This window comes from Amborella trichopoda, chromosome 9 (assembly GCF_054954075.1).
Source record: "Amborella trichopoda isolate Santa Cruz 75 chromosome 9, AtrichopodaSantaCruz75HAP2 v2.0, whole genome shotgun sequence".
Lineage (NCBI taxonomy): Eukaryota > Viridiplantae > Streptophyta > Magnoliopsida > Amborellales > Amborellaceae > Amborella > Amborella trichopoda.
The window spans coordinates 47,529,802-47,549,903 of record NC_142344.1 but is presented as its reverse complement, the minus strand read 5'-3'; the positions used below and the strand labels follow the sequence as shown (position 1 = coordinate 47,549,903).

The 20,102-nt window shown below is 36.5% G+C and overlaps 1 protein-coding gene across 4 annotated transcripts; it reads right to left on the bottom strand.

The window, feature by feature from the left end:
- Positions 1–2,587: 2,587 nt before the first annotated feature.
- On the bottom strand, positions 2,588–9,546 carry ARC6 (Chaperone DnaJ-domain superfamily protein). Of its 4 annotated transcripts, none has more exons than XR_016040471.1 (7): positions 9,104–9,546; positions 8,118–8,348; positions 7,756–7,980; positions 6,682–6,986; positions 5,215–6,172; positions 4,220–4,350; positions 2,588–3,264 (listed from the first exon to the last, which is right to left on the bottom strand). XR_016040471.1 is itself a non-coding variant. In XM_006854804.4 (7 exons), exons 1-7 carry the CDS (start codon positions 9,392–9,394, stop codon positions 2,974–2,976), a joined length of 2,388 nt encoding a protein of 795 aa, XP_006854866.2. In that variant the 5' UTR covers positions 9,395–9,540; the 3' UTR covers positions 2,588–2,973. The 4 variants fall into 4 exon arrangements, 2 of the variants coding, with proteins under 2 accessions (XP_006854866.2, XP_088702473.1); XR_016040470.1 differs by having other exon boundaries at positions 4,134–4,350; positions 6,726–6,986; positions 9,104–9,540; XM_006854804.4 differs by having other exon boundaries at positions 6,726–6,986; positions 9,104–9,540.
- Between the last annotated feature and the right edge of the window lie 10,556 nt (positions 9,547–20,102).

Here is a 20,102-nt window from a genome sequence, read left to right as displayed (position 1 = left end):
AAGAAATTTTTTTAAACTTTGTGACGTGCCCAAGCTGTTAGACTTTACATCGGATGGTTATAAGTAATTGTTTGCTCTTTACACCAAACATAAATGGTATGGTTCAATAACAAACTTCAGATCATTCTCTCCCTTTACAAAGAAGTATTTTGTGACATTGTAGAGTTCCATTAAATAAGGCTCCATTTGAATGTGCTGAAGGTCATACCAAGAAAATAGTGCTACTTACTCTTATGGGGAATCATGGAAATATAATTATTTTTTATGAGAAAAGAGGAAACCCACTTATCCTTTCAATCTTTAACTCTTGAGGGTGTTTCTCAACTTTTGCAGAAAGATGAGCTGCCCCGTGAACAGTGAGACATCACCCTTGGATGCCAATCATTAAATGAAAATTGTTTCACGCGGGCTGGACCCTATTTCTATAATATGTGGTCTACAAAATGTGGTCTCAGGGTATAAAATATTGCATCCATCTTAAAGATGCGTATAAAATATTGCATCCATCTTAAAGATGCAAATATATGGTCCATTTAAAAACAATTGAAACTAACGGTCCGAATGATTTTTTAGTAGTATTATTATTTTAAATTTTCAAAATTTATTTATTTATTCATATTCATGATCTCCAGGTTAGAGATTACGTGTTCTTAAAAATTAAGTCCAAAAATCTATCTCAAAAATAGATTTTTAAGAGGTGACTTAAAAACGTTGTCCATCACATAATGATGTGATTGCTAAAATTTTGTACGCCAAGTGAAGCCCAAGATTTCCTTAGAGCATGTTTGGTAACTCGAAGCCGAGGATTCTCTAGATACTAGAAGATCTAGGTTCTGGAAAGATGGGACTACCGATATCTGCAAGTTTTGAAGTACTTATTTGATAACTTGTTTGGAAGTTCTCAAATATAGAGGTAATACTTCACAATGATGTAGCAAAGCTTTACAGAGAAAAGGCTTCAAAGTTTCATTAATATGAAGAGAGAGAAGAGAGAAAAATGACAGTTAGCAAGAACAGAATTAAAGAGAGAAAAGACCCAATTAGAGAGAGAAATGACATATTTATAAAGAGAATAAGTTAAAAGAGACAAAGGGCACAAATTAGAAAAAAGACTTGGAGAAAAAGGCCAAGATTAGAGAGAGCAAATGAAGGCCCAGATTGCTCTAGGGCCCGGTGGGCAAAGTCCCCTAGACAAGGATTTTTTTTACCTATAAATTTTTAGAGCACTTATATCATGTTCCCTTTAGAGCATAGCTCATTTCTGCTCTCTCAGTCAAATGACCACCTAAAAATCAGTAGGTAATTATTCTCATAAGAAAATTTTAGAATTTAAGTTTTTTTACCCTAAAGTTTTACCCCTTTAAAAATTGAACGGTCTCTATTCAATCTTGAGACATTAATTTTTTCAAATGCTTAGAGGGTGAAATTAGGAAATTTTTTATTGACGTCAATCTATGAGGTAAAGAGGTTAAATCCCAAAAATCTAGGGTTCTATAATCAATCCTAGGTAGGGTTATACCCTAGCAAGTAAATAGACAGTATTACTCCCGAGCAAGTAGAATATCTTTTGGCAAGTTTTTAATCTTCTTTTATTCACTTCAACCAATGCCCAAAAGGAATAAAGGTTTTGTTACGATACTCGAGTATTTTCTTAATTTACTCAAACTTTTTTGGACACTAATATATTATTGTTTTGTAATGCAATTTTTTTTTTAATAAGGGCACCTCTCATTAGAGGTGTAAGATATTTTTTTATGAATATAGTGGCATTTATTAGTGATTAAAAATCAATCATTGTTCTACTTAGGTGATATAACGATAGTGTCCTCCCCCACTATAGGTGATAAATGTTCTTTATCCTATCAAAAATTTCGATTTTACCTTTGTTTAATTACCTAAAATACCTTTAAACAAAAAAGTTAATATATGATAGAATAATGGTAGTGAGAGTCCAAATATATTACATTAAGTAAATACTTATATATACGAGGACCCCAACATAATCCAACTTTGAGAACTTGAAACTTCTCTATCGTCAATCAACCAAACACGCTAGAGTTAGTCTCGAGGGTGAATACAACATGAGCATTTGTCAATCAACCAAACACGCTAGAGTTAGTCTTGAGGGTGAATACAACATGAGCATTTGACAAGTTCATGACATTAGTATTTTCACCCGTACCAAACGAATTCCACAAAACCAGAAGAAGCACCATGCAATGGGGGATGGGAAAAGAAGTTGCTCCAAAGAAAGAGATTGGGTTTCCCAATTCTTCTCTGAAAATGTCTTTTAGTCTTTACACGAGTGTGTATATAAATAACGTAAAAAATATTCAAATTAAGTACATCTGCATGAAAATCCTGACAATGAGTGGTCCACATAATGTGCTGCGGTCCACAATGTGCTGCAAGATACTCTTTTAAGGCTTCAAATATTTGTTTTTTTTTTTCATGTCTATATATCTCGATGTATGATCAATTAGCTGTTTTTCCAACATCAAAACAACTCTTTTCAAAGGATCTTAGGGATGCACTTTAATTCAACATTTTAAGGTGTCAACCAAACTTTTTCCAATAACGTTAGCTATGCAGGATCAAGATAAATCTTATTTATCAGAGATATAAACTGTTTTATATTTTCAAAGATTGAAAAGATTGAAATGAAGGAAACTACAAGCAGAATCCATACATGCTAATGGCCAAGATTCAAAGAACTTGGATAAGAACGAGGCAAGCCATTTAGGCCTCGTGGTCATATTTCACTTTTTTTTTTTATGAGAATCAATCTTACTGCTTCTGGTTTTGATTTCGTTGCTTCTACATTTGCGAAAAAAAGTGTGGGACGCATCGCTAAAATCATTGGCCCAATACTAGATGTAGCTTTTTTCCCGGGTAAGATACCCATTACAATAAGAGCCACATTTAAACTCGAAAAGGAGTGAGAGATAAGGTACTTGAGAAAGGAAGGCTTTTTTAAGACTTGAGGACCGCCCCTTCTACTATCTTCCACCCCTTATCCAAAAAGCTCATCTCATATCGGGTGGTGTATGATGTACTATAAGAGTCATTATTCTCTGGGTTCTTATCATCAGTTAGGCGTGCACCTTCCTCAAGCGTCACCTCGACCAGGGCTCGACGCCCATCTGCAGAGACAGTGATGCTCTCTATGTTGAGCCCCAACAGTGTGTACTCCCAAAACCACCCATGCTGCGCTATCTCTGCAGCGCGTTCCCTCCAAATCTTCAACATCTGACCCTCCAAAACCTGGTGGCACCATGCATCGAAAATCAGTACTTGATCAAAAAATTTGATATACCAAGGACATCAACATCGAAAGCGAGGAACGATTACATGAGCCACGCTTATGCTAATAAGCCAGTGCATCGGGGCCATCCATTCCCCTAGGCAGTTTGATCAAATAATAGATGATGTGCCAGCTGCAACTGAGTGAGGGTGGGACCCATTGCCCTTGGTTTGGATGATTCATAGGAAGGGATGGTCCAGATGTGTCAGCTTCTTGGAGGCCACATAACCCCGCTCACACAAATAACTTTGCTTGGAAATAATCTATATCAATGTTTTCTTTTATCTTTTTTTGGGTGGGAAAGTTGGGTTTTAAAGAAATATAATCGTCGTCAAAGCTTTTTACCAACTAATTGAGGTCGGCTATACAAATCCTGGTCTGCTATTCTACTCTATTAAGAGTCATACCCTCAATGAGGCTATAAGTCTCCACATCTTTAAAAAAATATCTATGCTGCAAAAATAATCAATGATGTATGGGGATGTCCTTTTGTTGGATAACAACTAATATGCACAGATCACAGATCAGATAGCTGCTACGAAATCAAAATAACCAATCTCAAAATTATTTTTCTTTTAAGTGGATAGCTGGCGAGATCTTAGCACAAAAAAGAAAATCACATAAGCGACTTCTCAGAATGTTTCGACTAGAAAGTGCTAAGACGGTCATGTTTCATACATGACTGCTATTCTGGAATCAAGCCTATTTATGATATAGAAAGAGATGTGACCCATATGGCATTACTATTGTATTATTTACTCTCTTTCTCAATATAAAGCAACACACTTAACAGGATTATTTGAGGAAACAAAGTCACTGATGTGCTTACACAGTAAAAATCACTGACGTTTATATGTTCCTTTGACATTATTGCAAAGTGTAACTTCATGCTTGGCTGGAGATTGTCATAGTTACCTCTGGCAATTTAGCAAGATCATGGCGACGTCCAAGAGCCTGCGATTTAATATCTTGCCATTTCCGGACTATATTTTCTGCAAGCCTAGCATCCATTCGTGGAATCTCAGCAACTGAACTCGCATTTTCCTCTGTAATCACAAGCAACAAAACGCTAAGAAAAGGTCCCACCACAAACATCAAGGAATACAAACTCAAGAGCATATTTTGGCTTCTTTTTTTGGGTAAATCGGTGGGGATTATAGCCCATAGGCCCCCTACTCATTTTTGCGAATAGTCAATTTTTTGAAAGTTATTGTGAGAATGGAGGCCATGACCTTTAACTAAGGCTCAGGTGGTACTACCACCAGTACCCCAGCCCAATTCTCGAGTTTGGCCAAAGTTTGATGATATAGAATCAACACAATCCGAAACATGTAGCAACAAAGAAATGCGTTTGAATAGAACATTAAAGACACCGAAATTTTTAAAGAAACATTGATCCCAAGTAATCGAGACGGGTACAAGAACATGGGGAAGTCTGCTAGTTTCCAAAGATAATGCCCATACATGCCAAAGTGCATTGATCGTTCAAAAATAGCGGATTGGGCCCAAATCATTTGAAAGTCAAACCACCAGACAACAACCTTGATTCCCTTTAGACTTAATTGAGATCGCGGTGAAGGTTTGTGCTCTCTCTCTCTCTCTCTCTCTCTCTCTCTCTCTCACACACACACACACACACACACATGCACACGCACGAGCGCTCGCATGCACACTATTGCAAACACACACACATGTGTCCTCGCGTGCACACTATTGCAAACATACACACCAACTATTGCTGAATTTCTTTCTCTGGAGGGCTTTCACTAAAACTTCATGTCAAATGATATACATCAAATTTGCAATGAGGCTAACAATCACCCACTACCTAATAGTTCCAGGTCAGTTTCACTTCATCTCAGACATTTAACTTCTAGCTGCAAATCCATGAAAAATGCTTCAGGCCTTACCCGGTTCGCTAATAGCGGCCAATGCTGAGGGGGTTTCCTTCCCAGAAAATAACGAGCCCCATCGAGCAGGTACGAGCTTCAGCCCCACAATGACAGCTAATCCAACGACCACACCAGCACACATAACTTTGATGCCGACTTCTTTTATGCTATCAGCCATGATTTCTTGGGTCTCCCCGTATTCATCACTAGTGGAAGCAGCAATATCCTCAGCCAAAGCACCAGAACTTCCTTGATCAATTTCATCCATAGAGACCTTTTCTTCCAATTCATAAACGGTTGGAACGTCATCTCTCTCTCTCTTCCTTTCATCTCTATTCCCCAAGGGGAATACTTTCTTCAATGCCTGCATGGCACTCGTCTTCACATTATCAAGAGCAGCTGTGGCCCCTTGCCCAATTCTCACAATGGCAGCTGCCGCAGCTAAAGGTGAGCCCCCACCTTTCTCGAGCCCCTCCAAATAACTAAGAACAATTGGGTCATCATAGTAGTCCCCAAGCTTAAACTGTATGCTCCTTGTATCTCTGAATCTAGGAAAAACAACCTCCATTAGCCAACTCTCCAAGAGTTTGCACAGACCAGGAAGGAGATCATCATCCTTACTACCCATTGAGTTCGTTATAACAAACTCTACAACAGAGGGGTCTCTATATGAAGACTCCTCACTATCTAAACCCAGCCATGAACGGCAATCATCAAGCTCACCAACAAGAAGTGAGCAAAGGCCACGTTCTAGGGCAAAATCGATCATGCGATCAGTTGGCCCGGCTTGATCGCCAAGGCTTTCTAGGGGTACAGTTATCTTGGTCTGCTGAAGTTGCCGGAAAAGGTTGTTGGCCTCCTGGATCAAATGGGGCTTTTTACCCACAAAGGCTTGAGCAACAAGAGCAAGTGCCACGCCATAGACCTCGAAGCTTTCTGCCGGGATATTGCCAGGTGTTGATGCAAATAAATCTACCTAAGTAGCACATAAAAAGGCCACGTTAACTGGTCAAGGAGAGAAGCCATGTTAAATTTCAGTTTTCTATGTGGTTCGGAATTTGAAAGAAAGTCATTGTTAAAAACCCATTTTATTAACCCAATAAAAGACCTCAATTGAACAAACTTCTATTTTTTCTGCATAATAAAATATCAAGAACCAATTTTCTCAAACATAGCTGAATTTGGTCCAAAATAGCTATAAAAGATCCCGGCATTGTTTGATACTGAAATATTGTCATTTCCAATTGAATTGGGACAAACTTCAACCAAATTTCAGGCTTTAACAGCCGAAATATGAACCCCAGCATGCCACCTATTTCTGTTTCAGTCAAGAACAATCATAAAGCCCTTAATTATAGGCATCAAATTCCAGTCATCAAAGAATAAGCAGGAAAACGAAGCAACATCAAAGAACCATAGGGAAATAATATTGGAGTAGTGAACCTAAACCCCCCATTCACAAAGACCTCTTTCAGCAAAGCATACCCTGAATTAAGGACGTTTAACTTCTCAATAAGCCATTTGCAGACCTGCTCAGCAGCTTTCATACATAAGAAAGCATCATTCATATAGTCCTCCCTGCTGAACCCTCCAGCTATGGCCACTGCACCTCCTCCTCCAACTGCCCATAAAATATTTCGAACACCATGAAGACCCTCTTCCCTTCTTCTTCGATTCTCTTCATCAAGGGGCAGAGCTAAGAGCTCCAAAACACAGCGGGGTGTCAATTCCTCCAGTGTCTCATCTATCTGTGACTGTAGATCAGGTGCAAGGTTACTTGCTCCCTCCTCCTGTATAAGAGACGATAACCATACTCACAATGAAAATGGCTCCTCACAGAAGCATCAAATGCTCGCTTTTGCTTGATTCTTACAGAAATTTGAAGATCTCAAGAAGAATCCGCAGTAAACAGCAGAATATATATTGTTTGCAGTTTAGAAACAAGGCATACAACAGAATTTAGAAACCAGTACAAGAACAAAGTTTCAAAGTCTAGGTCTGTGATCCACAAGTGTTTCAACAGCCTCAATCAATTAACAAAACCCTTTGCCATGACTGCCGCACATGGCCCTAAACCAGTTGAATTCTTACCCATGAAGTATGTTCAAGATTATTGAGATCTACATGAATTATTTTACATCAAAGGCTCTTCAAAGGGTCCCATTAGCAAGCATAATTCATTTCACATAATGAATGGATGCGACGGTACATACAACTTTGCTGTACCGACTTGCACATCACAGAAGCAAATTGCTATCATATAATTTGCTAGAATATCTTATTGATCATGTTGAACTTAACTAATATTGAAAAACTGAGAAGATCAATCATGAAACATAAGCTGGGATGTTCACATAAGTTGACAGATTCCTAATAGATAAAACAAGCACACAGAGAATGACATTCACAAAGTGGGAACTCATCTTTCTGCAATTCAGAATTATCGACAGATTTACAAACTTCCCAGGATCCCATTGAGCCTTCAAACAAATAACAATCGCTGTAAGGCATAAGCAGTAGGAATTATGCATAAATATGTTCCAAGCACAAGCAAGTTACCTGCAATAATTTCAGTGCCCTTTCGAGTACTTCACAGCTCTTGATGAAATCTGGAGGGGCCAGAGCCATCGCCTCTCTGGACAAGTCCACATAGGATAAGGCCAAGGCCAACACAACATCTTGCTTAAAGGACTTGGGCAGGCTTTCCTGCAACAAATTGTGCCCCACCTCAAGAACCACTTCAGTCTCTCCCACCTCTTGAAGTACACATAGAGCACCAGGAACCTATGATCATTGATCCAAAGGTATAATTGTTTTGCAAAGAGAAAGCAAAAGCATTTCATTTTCTTTTTAATATTTCAATCCAAAACATTTCGACATATTTTTTTGTGCAACAATAGTGAAAAATTATATTGGTTAACCTTATCCCATGGGACTTCAGTCATCAAAGTAGCATTTTCATCAACAAGGAGTCCTTGATTGTATTCTCCCCTCGACATTGGATTTGCCAATGTTTCACAAGCAGCCTCTAAGATCTGCCTCCTACCCATTAAAGCTTCCTGGCTAAATCCATCCTGGGGTGGTCTGGAAACCCTAGAATCATAGGCTCTTCTAATGCCATCACCCAAGAAATGAGTCTCTGCCCCCAAAATCTGCAACCAAAAAGACAATTTTCTAGTGTGAATCGAAGGAATAAATAAATAAATAACTTTGTAATGTTGACCATAAAAAAGATGTACCTTTTGCAACCAACAAAAGAATTTCAAACTGGACAGCAAACTAGAAAATGGGTGCTAGGCATTAATTATTTTTCCACCAAAAACACTCAGGTGATGCACATATCTTGCTTGGAGCCCAAAAAAAGGATGATAAGTTTTTAACACTTACAAAACATACAATGGGTTGTACACCAATTCAATTCCTTTGCAAAATAAGAACAATGGTTGGGGGAAGAAAAGAAAAATTGGAAAAATAAATTTCAGATAGTTGTAACCTAAAATCCACCTTGAAAGACTAAAACTAGAATTGGGGATCACCGAACTCCAATTTTGATAGAAGGGTTTAATTTTTGAAACGAGCAAATAATTTTTTATAATAGAAGAAAATATAATTCCTTTCCCAAAACAAAAAAAAAAGCTAAAGCAATAATCAAACAGCCATATATCTAAAAAGTTATAGAGAAAAAAAACCTAACCCACTTTGACGCCCAAATGGTAACAAACCAGCAACAAAATGATTACAACCTCAAAAACACAATTCTTTGAGCCACCAACATCAAATGCATAAAATTGAAAAAATGAAAAAAGGAACAGACTAGCAAATCTTCAACTCCTGACAAACCATAGTGCAGTAATACTTCATAATTCCACCAAAAAAAACACATATCCCTTATAGTATTGACATATACCTGATAAAAATCCAAAGGAAGAGAGACCTTCCTCTCAGGTATAATAGAAGCAGGAGGAAGCAATGAAGAAAGAGTAAGAGTTGAAGATCCAGTTTCAGAGGTTTCAGAGGGTTGAACATGGAAATCACCAAGAAGGCGTTCTGCCCATTTACTAGAAAAACATGTGATGGGGCTTCTACTCTGGAGCCTCTGAGCAAAGTTCCCTGCAAATTTAGGGTCAATTAGGGTTTTGGGTCTGGACTTTGGGGGAGGGAAGTGAGGAGAGTAGAGACCATGAGAGTAGACCTCCATTTTTATGGTTTATCTCTGGGTTTTTGAGGAGGCTCAAACAGTTTCAGATTCCTTATAAACTTGGTAGCCATTTGCCATTCGATATTTTGTTAAGGTGTGATTTGAGAAATCGATCACGTGTCGGCATGATTACTCCTGAGAAGTTTGGCTTCATGGAGAGTCGCAGTAGGTAACACTTTTAAGAAAAAAATATACTCTCAGACCATTTTTCTTAAGTATAAAATAGTGATAATTAATTTTGACTAAGCTCAAATTTTAAAAATAATTTTTTAAGACTTTGTCATACATTTAAGCTATTAAATTTCACAGCACATAAGACCTACTTGCATCAAAGGTAAATGATATTATGTACAATATTTACTTTTAAAATGAAAAAATGATTTGACAGGACTGCAATTTTATTGAAATAAATAAAGCCCCACCTATAAAAAATTGCAATTCAAGTATTAGAAAACATTTACATTGATCATTTCAGTTTGAACATTATGATTGTAGAAAATTATTTAGGTTTCAAGTTCTAAAAACAGTATATATTGTAACAAATTATCTAGACTGTCTATTTTGCTCTAAAAATGAGTATATGCATATTCGTAAGATCTACACTATTTTTTTTAATTTCAAATTTTTTTGTTGATGTTAGAAATTAATTTTAGTGCATCATGGAAATTTTTGTTGTCAAAGTACTTTCCAAATGAAGATTTGTAGTGAGGTTTTATTTTGTGTTTACTAAGCCTAGGCCTTCTAGAAATTTCATCCTTTATAATATATCATACTTTGGTTAAAGCCATAAATCTGGGAGTGATGTGCTCCACTTTTTTTTTTTATATAGTCTAATTTATCTTGTACTGTGTCAATCTAAAAATATTCTGCCTTCTAATTGCTCCATGCCGTCAGAATTGAAGGGGTTAATTGCTCCATGCCGTCAGAATTGAAGGGGTTAACAAAAATCAAAGCATGCAAAACATGGCTGAAATTATGCATTAATCTCAATCTATTTGTCAGTTGTTGCTTTAAGTGTACTTCTCGGTGATAGTTTTCAAAACAAGTTGATTTCTTGATTTGAAGGCTGTAAATCATCGAGAATTTGGAATCCATCAATGGTAAGATTTTAGTCCCTTGAATCCAATTAATGTGGTGTTGGAAGAAGCTCTGCAAAATATTTGCTAATAAGCTTATTAGGAGCCACCAATATCTTCAAATATAGTAATGACCAATTATAAACTCAGTGTCGTGTTTAATGCAATTTTTTTTACTTTTTTCGCCAAATAATAACATATCTTAATCTTTTCATAATCAATTGGTGTGTATTCTTTCTTTCGGGTTCAAATAATGATATATCTTATCAAAATGGAACATGACTGACGGTTCGATCAATAGACTAGGCAACTGGAAACTCCTCCATTCCAATGGAAAGCCTAAAAAAGGGTCAAAATTGATATTTGAGCTATTAAACTGGTTCGATCACTGGTTTTGCTAATTCTAATGGACCATGATTTTGGAAAAGTTGAATTCAAATCCATTTTTTTAGATTTCTTGCCAAAATTTTGTAGGATTTTATACTTTTCTTTTCATGTTTTATTGTCATTGCAGGGAGAACATTTTATTCCCAAATATTGTAACAAAACAATGTGATAAAAAAAAAAAAGTATTTCTTGCTTTCCTTCTTCAAAAAATAAAACATCAAATTTTTTTAAATTCGTTCTTTTTTTTTATATTTCGGTGTTTTTTTATTTTGACAGCTTATTAAATTTTGAGTAAGATCTATTCCTTTTGTCATGATGATTTATTAAATATGCAGAATTTTGGAACAAAATTTATTTCAAATAGAACATTTTTGTGTAATAATTTATTGAAACTGGAGCAAAAACATCTTTGTGTAATAGTTTCTTGAAACTGGAGCAAAATCTATTCTTTTTTAATGTTAATCTTTAAAAAAGTGGCCAATATTTAGCTACTTTGGAAAACTCAACAAAACAATATTTCTTGAGAGTTTTACCTTTTGTATTCAGCTAAAATTAGAAACACCAAACTCTTTTCCCCAATTTTCACCAGTTTTGCCTAAGTGTTTCTAATTTTTATTAGATTTTCAATATTCTAATAAATCTTTTAATTTTTTATATTGAAAAAGTGGCATGTACAGTGTTTGATAGCTAATTTGACCAATTTTGCCTGGACCAACCCCTTTGAGCCCTTGAGCACCTGCCTGATCATGATAACAATTGGTTCAATTACGCTCTCTTATATTTCTTTTAAGGCCCAATTGCTCATTTCTCTCGCTCATAAATGAATTTCCAAGACCCAAGTGTCGTTCTCACTCTCAAATTTTAACTTGCCTCGCCTGAGTGGTGCACTAGCGCCAAGAGGTCCTAAAAAATAAGAAAAACAAAAAGTAATATTAAAAAATAAAATAAAAATTATAAAAATAAAACTAAAGGCGAAAAAAAGTTCAAAAAATAAAAATATATATACAAAATATAGATTTCGAAAAAATGGATTTCTCGTTGAAGACATTTTAAAAGAAACAAAAAAAAAAGAGAAAAATATAAAAATAATGCATTAATTAAAAAATCACAAATCAATATAACAAAAATCCAAATCATATATATATATATATATATATATATATATATATATATATATATATATATATATATATATTATGCATTAATTCCACATTTTTATATTCTTTTTCTATATCTTTTTCAATTGTTTAAATGGCCGGAGTTGCACCGGATTACTTGGCTCAACCAGGAGCTGGGTCCAAGTAACTCAGCTGAGGCGACTTGGTCGCGGCCAAGCAATCCTTTGATGCAGAGATTGAAAATGCAATTTTAACAATTGGTGCCAAATTCAAGCACTGAATAGGAAGCATGAAGTGATATGTATGGATGGCTTCAAGGAATGCAATAGTGAGGTTGATTACCCAGCCCAAGATGGATCACCTCGATCATGTTTTTATAATCAATAAGTTCTCATTTTGTAGGGCTCCTTTGGCATTTTTGGACACATTCACTATAATTCACAAGTGTAATTTTGAAAATGAATTAATATTCACAAATTGACATCCAAAAAAGGAAAGCAATTCAACCAATTTGTTTAAATGCCATCAGTTCCCCTTCATCCCCCAATCGCATTGGACCGGGTCGACCCGTTCAGGCAAATTGACCCGGTAAAAGAAAATTAAAAATATTCAAAAAAATCCTAAAAAAATCAAATGAATTGATTTGTGGAAAAAAAAATTGACAAACATGTCATACAATTTGATAAAATTATCAAAGGATTCAATCAAGATCTGTATTTGTCTTTGAGGTGCAGCAAATGCATGGAGGGATCATGCAGACACACTGATCCCCACCACCCAAGATACCTCCTGAGGGTTGTCCTGGCCTTGTTACCAACTCCAAAATATGGGTGAGGGATGAACAGTGGAGATCGGCATGTTCATGATTCCTCAACACCCACAACAGTGCACGCCAAATACTCTCCCATTCTATAAGTTTCTTGGGGCCATATGCAGTCTACTCCCACGAGGATGAAAGTTTTTTGCCTTTCATACAATTCCCATGAAAATCAATGGCATTATGCTGTAAATCTGTGGTGTATGATGTTGTGGTATGTGCCTACATGGTACACTAGGGGGTACTCACAAGGGTACAGTTCATCTCTGCAATCTGCTCATTTGGTGTACCAAAATTAAAACACCATTTGCGTATTCTGTATTTGGTAAATACAACATACCTTCAAAATGGTCACATGTTGAATAGCTAAAAGTGCAAAATTGTGAACTCAACTCAAATTCAAAGTTTTGTTCTCTTTCAAGAGAAAATAACTTCAATATTCGTCTTAATTTATGTTTTCTTTATTTTTAGGGGAGGGAGGTGGAATTCATGTGGAAGCTGCCAAAACGAAACTGAGTCAATAAGCAATGAGTCTCACCTGATGCCAAGATAAGCATCCTTGAATCGGTGCTTTCAAGCATGCAGACTAAGGTTTTATACCTTAACATCACAAGGATGACAGACTACAAGAAGGATGGCCACCCCACTGTTTTCAGGAACCCAATAACAGGAAGTGAACAACATGAAAATAAGGCTCAAGATTGCAGTCATTGGTGCCTCCCAGTGATTCCGGATGCTTGGAATGAGCTCCTCCATACCTCCCTGCTGATTCAGGTAGGGGCACTTGGGGGGATAAGAAGAACCGATATTGAGACTCTCTCTCTCATGCAGCTCCATTTCACTAACTCTCTATTATACAGCACATTTAGTTGCAGCTCTCTTTCTCTCATGCGGTTCCATTTCATGAACCCTTTCTGTTATGCAACACATTTAGCTGCAGCCAGCTCACTCTCTCTCTCTCTCTCATAGTGCAACTCTTGTCTGTTGTAGCTTACACACTCCTGCAACTGCATGTCACTGTAGCTGTCTCTCCGGGCTTGGGGAAACAGCAACCAATGTTGTGGTTCACCCCCTCCCTCATGCAAACTACTCTTTGTTCTCTCTCTTTCAGACACACCCATATTAATTCACCAGCCTGCAAACACCTATTTGCTGCGTCTCTCTTTCCCCCCTGGCCATTTCTTTTTCTGAGAATTCAATTTGTATACCTTGCGCATCAATACAATTTCACATTTTTCCTCAATACTCCATTGTAAATTATCAGCAGAATGTTTTACTATACATTAAAAGAAAAGAACAAACTGAATGTTCTAGGATATGTCACAGTTTTGTTTCTTCCTAATCACATCTTATTTGAGATCATATTATATGTTTTACTATTTCATCAAACTCGAATAGCATATGCAAGAGAATAATCCCAAAGATTTAGGAAAACAAACAATCAAATGAAAAACAACAATGTGTTAGCACTAACCAAGAAACTGACCCACATGTTCAGCAACAGTTTGGGCGAGAGGGTATCTGCTTCTTGTTGGGTGGATGCCTCTGCATATACACGTATAACATCTTCTGTGCCAGAGGGCCGAACAAATGCTCGGCCTTGAGAATATTTTGCTGCATCAAAACTTGAACTTGAAAATAGTGAAGAGAGGGAATCAACCCAAGAAATTACAATTTTCCAACAGAACACCACTCATTTTCATAATTTATTGGGACCCAAAGAAACATAAAGAACGCATCCTTTTTCTCGAGTATGAAAATATGGTGAGCATGAAAAGTTACATACTAATCTTGTTGGGTTTATGTGGCCTTTAAAGGCCTTATGAGTGTGTAATGAAAAATATTTATTATAGTGGAACATAAACTCAGTGGGAGTATGGTCTTTCGGAGACCATACTAAGCAAATGATATTTGCAGATACCGGACTGTGCTTGACGATCTAGGCTAGTCGGTTAGAAAACCCAAGGTACATGGGCATAAAAAAAGTAAACCGATAAGGGTTTTTGGGTTAGCCCTTGATGAGGTCGGAGCTTATGCTTAGATGAGTGAGTCGAGAGACTGTGTGACCCTTGTGTATGATGGTAGGCCTACAGAGACGGGGGCCAAAACTTCATCTATGTTCCATCACACGGCATGCATATAGATAAAGCATTCCGAAAAGCTAGATATCCACCTTTAGGTGAAGCATATGCATGTACGAGAGATACCCCTATGCGCCATAGAACTGTGGTCGCATCAGTTCGTGATGACTTTGACTTGTCTCTAGGAGAGGACCTGTAATCCACAAACTGGGATTGCGACTCCTTGGCTCATCGACCAGACTTTGGTGACCCGCTAATGAGCCCTGCTTGGACTGTGGATCATGGGAAACAGTGGGTCGGTTTGATAATAGACGTGTGGTCTGTAGTCTACAGTTGAAGGTGGGGTACCCCGTGATCGTTGATTGAATTCCTGAACTATATGGATCCACTTCTCATCATATTAATTTAATTGTGTTTATTTTATTATTAAATTATTTTAGATTTATTATTTAAATTTTTATAAGTCATTTGATATTTTATTTCTTATTTTTGGACTTATAAAAATGAAATTATTAATTTACAAAGTTATAATGTTTTAAAATTCATTATGTTTAATTTTAAAATATTTATTAAAAAAAATACATGGGGGGCCCATAGTGCACATGGGCCCACCATGTGGGTATTAGGTGGGGCCCCACATACCATACATGGGTGGCACGTCCCACCCTTGAATACCTTCTCTTGTTGCTTTGTCTTCAACTTTGTTAAATATGGTAACTATATCTTATAGCATATGATCAAATATTGATTAGAAAATATTGATCATATCTTATCTTGAAGGAATATCTTAACTTGATATTATTGAAATATTCTTACAGAAAATATGAGTTGGAATATGCAATTTATGGTATGCACTATATCTTTAATGGATTTAATTTATTTACATATATTGATGGGAAAATGGTTTAAGGAAAGAGGGATAGTGGTTCATGCACCTTTCATAATGTTGATGATCCATCTATGGAATGAATGGCTCAGATCTCTCATCCCACAAATCACCTTGATCAATGATTCATATGCAATCTCAAGAAATAGGAAAACTATGGAAAACCCTAAAAAAACCTTAGACCTAAATTTCACTATAAATAGGGTGCTCTCCCCCATCTCTACACACCTCTCTCTCCCATAAACTCTCTCTCTTCCCTAGGGGCCATGCCGACCCTTGGGGGCACGCCCCAACATAAAAACTCTCTCTCTATCATGATCTAATCTAATAGTTTGGCCGAAATTAGCTTTCCCGGTTCGAGATTGAAGCTAGACCGTTGATCCTGCACTATTGGATATGATGACTCGGTGTGGGGTGTAAAAAGCGATTGGATATGGTGACTCAGTATGAGGTGTAAAAAGCCCAGTTGAAGTAATCTCCGGCATCTTTTCTTTTAAATGTTTGTTCTTTTATTTTATATTCTCAAGGACAGTATTAGGTTGTTTGAATGACATTCAGTAGTTGAGATTTATTTTCTTAATGTGTTATTTATTTGTGGAATTTCTATTGTTTGTAATAAGACCATCTGTGAGTGATCTTGTTGCCAAAATTATAAAAGGTGATTATTATTAAAAAAAAAAAAGAAAAAAAAAGTGTATTTCCCTACAAAAGATTACATAGGTCTTTCTTTCAAATCTCTCTCTCTCTCTTCTCTCTCTCATATGTGTGTGTATGAAACAAGTGGGCATTCGATTAAACCCATGTTTCTAATATAGTGTAAATCTTCCTACGAACTTCTAAGTTGAGTGCCTCCTGAAGACCCAGAGGCCTTAAAACGCTGGTTTCTGCAGTTGTGGTAACCATGGCAGTTCAACCTACAACTTTTACCTGAAGGTTTATGGAAAAACAAATAATTATTATAACAACTCTGGTAATTCATGAAACCCTGCATATCAAACAAAATATTACTCAAATACTTCACTAAAAAAAAACCACATAATTCTGAAATTTTATAACTGCCTAGATCATCTTGCAGTAATTTATCATAATATAGTCTGGGAAATAAATTAACATGACACAGCAGTGTATTACATGAACAAATTAATATGCCCAAAGCATAAAGAAAGAAAAAGTGTCTTTTTATTGTAAAATAGAAAGAAGTTCTGCATCAAACTCAAGAAAAACTTTAGAAACTCTAGAACCACTGACACAACAGAATATAGAGTTTTAAATAATCTCACTAAGCTCTAGCCAATTTTTGCCTAATTTCATAAACAAACAATGCTGAGGCATCAAGTCTTTTGCAAGACCACTATTGAGTTAACAGGTCATAGAAGGCCTACTTGGGAGTGTAGAACACAGGAGAATTCAAGAGAGCTACACTTAGTCAAATGCCATATGGGTATGTTAGTGCAACAATCAATGGGGTATGGAATGTGGAACTAGGACTATGTTCATCACCCTTGCTCCAACTTCGAAAAGGAACGGAAAGTTGTAGCTGTTAGACTACAACAGTCTGGTTGGGAGTTTCTATGAGGCCCTGATAAAGTTCTGTCATCTTGGTTCCATGAGGCATTGGGGTTTGTAATTCCTGGTTTAAGGTGCTTTTGCTTGACAATAAAAGATCATTGAGAGTGATATTGTGGTCCATGAGAGTGTCCATTCTAGACAACGTGAAGAAATTTCACGTGTCAATTGCTAGGTGACCATGGACAAAACCTTGAAAGAAAATGGAGGTGTGGCACAGTCTCCTAGTACTTAGGGTGTGGGATGGAGCTGACCCCCTGAAATAGCTGGTCGATTACTAAAAAGGGCATACATTGGAGGGATAACACATGAAGTACAAGGAAAAGAAAGCAATATTCAAATAAAAAGTTAAAAATAATAATCAATTCTCATATACATCAGGGTAACAACAAACGTTCACTTACCTACTGGGAAGATCTTGATAAAGGTTTTTCCAACTTTGAATTGACAATTCCATATAGCAGAGAACAACCTCCACCAAAATCATGCCACTCAAAGAATCACGGATAGCTTGATTGATCAAATTGCTTGCAGCCAACAATCTCTGAGCCGCTTGCATCTCTGAACCTAAACCCAAAAAAAAAAATGCAAGAAGGAAGCACCAATTAGATGTCTTTTCTATAGAAAAAATTCACAAACGCATGCTAACTTGCAGCTAAGCCCTGAATCTTAGCCTCCAACCATTTAAGGAACTTCTTCGAAAACAGAATAGTTCCATGACCATTTGCCTCAAAATTCGATTCCTTTATCATATTCTGCAGCCTTCTCATGAAGGTAATTCACTCCTGTAGGAGTGAAAACAACTTCCATGCCAAGTTCTTTTAGATAATCTGTTGATACCCCATTAGCATATGCAGTTTGCACAATGCCCAGTTTAACTGAATAATCATATTCAGAGGTACCCATTTTCTCCTTGTTATCCAGAATCCTTCACTGCTCCTTGACAAATAAAGCAAAAAGTGACAATATTTTATCTCCATTAATAAGATCTATGCTTTGGATCCTTCTGATGGGACAAGGAAATAAACAAAGCCTATCTGCAACCCCATCCAAACTCGCACACCTAAGACACTAGAACCACAAATATATTAAGTACCTTCTCAATCAGCATAGATACTTTTTCTTTCAAAACTTTGAGCCTTCTCATTCAGCATTGTGATTGGGGAAATCTTCACGCTCCAATTGGGGCAATCTTAGTCCTCCATTCAGAATGGACGGTTCGATAAGGGAAAGCATATAAGTTTTATATTGTAAGGGAAAACCATATAAAGTTTGCCTTGTTATTAAAATTATACTATTAACCTCAATAATATTTATTTTTACTTGACGCCCAAATAAAAATAAGTTTCTTTATAGGATTAATATATATCTCTCAATGAAAAAAATCAAGCCAATTTGGCACATGGTCGGCTTCTTGTCCCTTGTGCCAAACCTACTTCAATTCAGTCTGATACACTGTGTTCTAGACCGGTTTCATTGTTTTATATAAAGTCAGTCTAGCATATTGTGTGACAGATGGGTGTCAGTCAATATAGTCTAGAAATCAGTCTGGCACACTATTGTCAGATCGGCTTCATTGCCAAAAAAAAAAATTGGAAAGCGAAAGAAATGTGGTTTATAGGGGGTATTTTTATATTAAAAGGTGGGCCACCATTCGTCATGTCTTTGAGTGCCCGTTGTACTACGTGGTTGGTGCACTAGGCTGATCAATACTCTACTTTTTAGATGTGGCACCTATGCTCGGCCCGGTCTGGTACCCAACTCTTAGTGGCTTGGCTCTACATCCAGTTGTGTGTGGTATGTTTGTACGAACGGAACGCATTGCTCCTACGGGATAAATAACCAAACTACATTTTTATTTGGGAATGGGTAAAAAAAATAAGTAATATTTAGGTTAGTGGTATGGTTTCAAAAGCTCTTCTCCTTCTTCTTCTTCTTTTTTTTTTCTTTTTTCTCTTTTTTTTTTTTTTTTTTTTTTTTTTTTTTTGGAGTTGGTGGGAGAGGGGGATACTTTAAAGGGTGAGGTCTATATAAAGTTCATGCCTTATACTATACAAGTAAGGTGCACCTCTAAATTTTGTTGGAAAAATGTAGTTCTGGTGTCGGAAAGCTTAGGATGTCTTGAAATTCCATGTCTAACCCTAATTATAAAATAAAAAATTTAAAAAATAGTATAAATCATATATATCCATAAACACGTAAAAATCTTGAAAATAGATGTTTCAAATAACTTGTTACAAGATGCACTATTTTTAGGACTTAAAATTTCTATTTTTTTATATCCATACATCTCGAGTCGAGATGTATCAATTGGAAAAAAGTTTTTTTACTTAGAAGCACTCTTGTTTGCTATATTTGATGGCCACCTTACTTCTATAGTATATAGTTGAAACCTTATTCAAGCTTTTTCTATTTTATACAGCCAACAAAAATGAATATTTTACCGAAAGTTTCTTTTTTGAGAGATATTTCGTAATTTCGTAATTTTACGCTTGGTCTCCCTTGCAAAAGTAACCGGCTTGTCCAAATCGAGCTGACGTCATAGTAGCTGACATGGTTCAAATCCCGACCGTTAGATTGCTAATTCAAATTAAATCAAATTTCGAACACAACGGTCATATGCCGCTATGAAACCCTAACTCTTTTAAGAAACCCGAATCTGTCTTGCAAGAAACCCTAATCTGTGTATAAAGCCACTGGTTTTCTTTCCCTTCTTCAGTTTACTTTCACTTTGGCTCTTGAAACTGTGATATCTTCTCTTTTTTTGTGACGAGCTG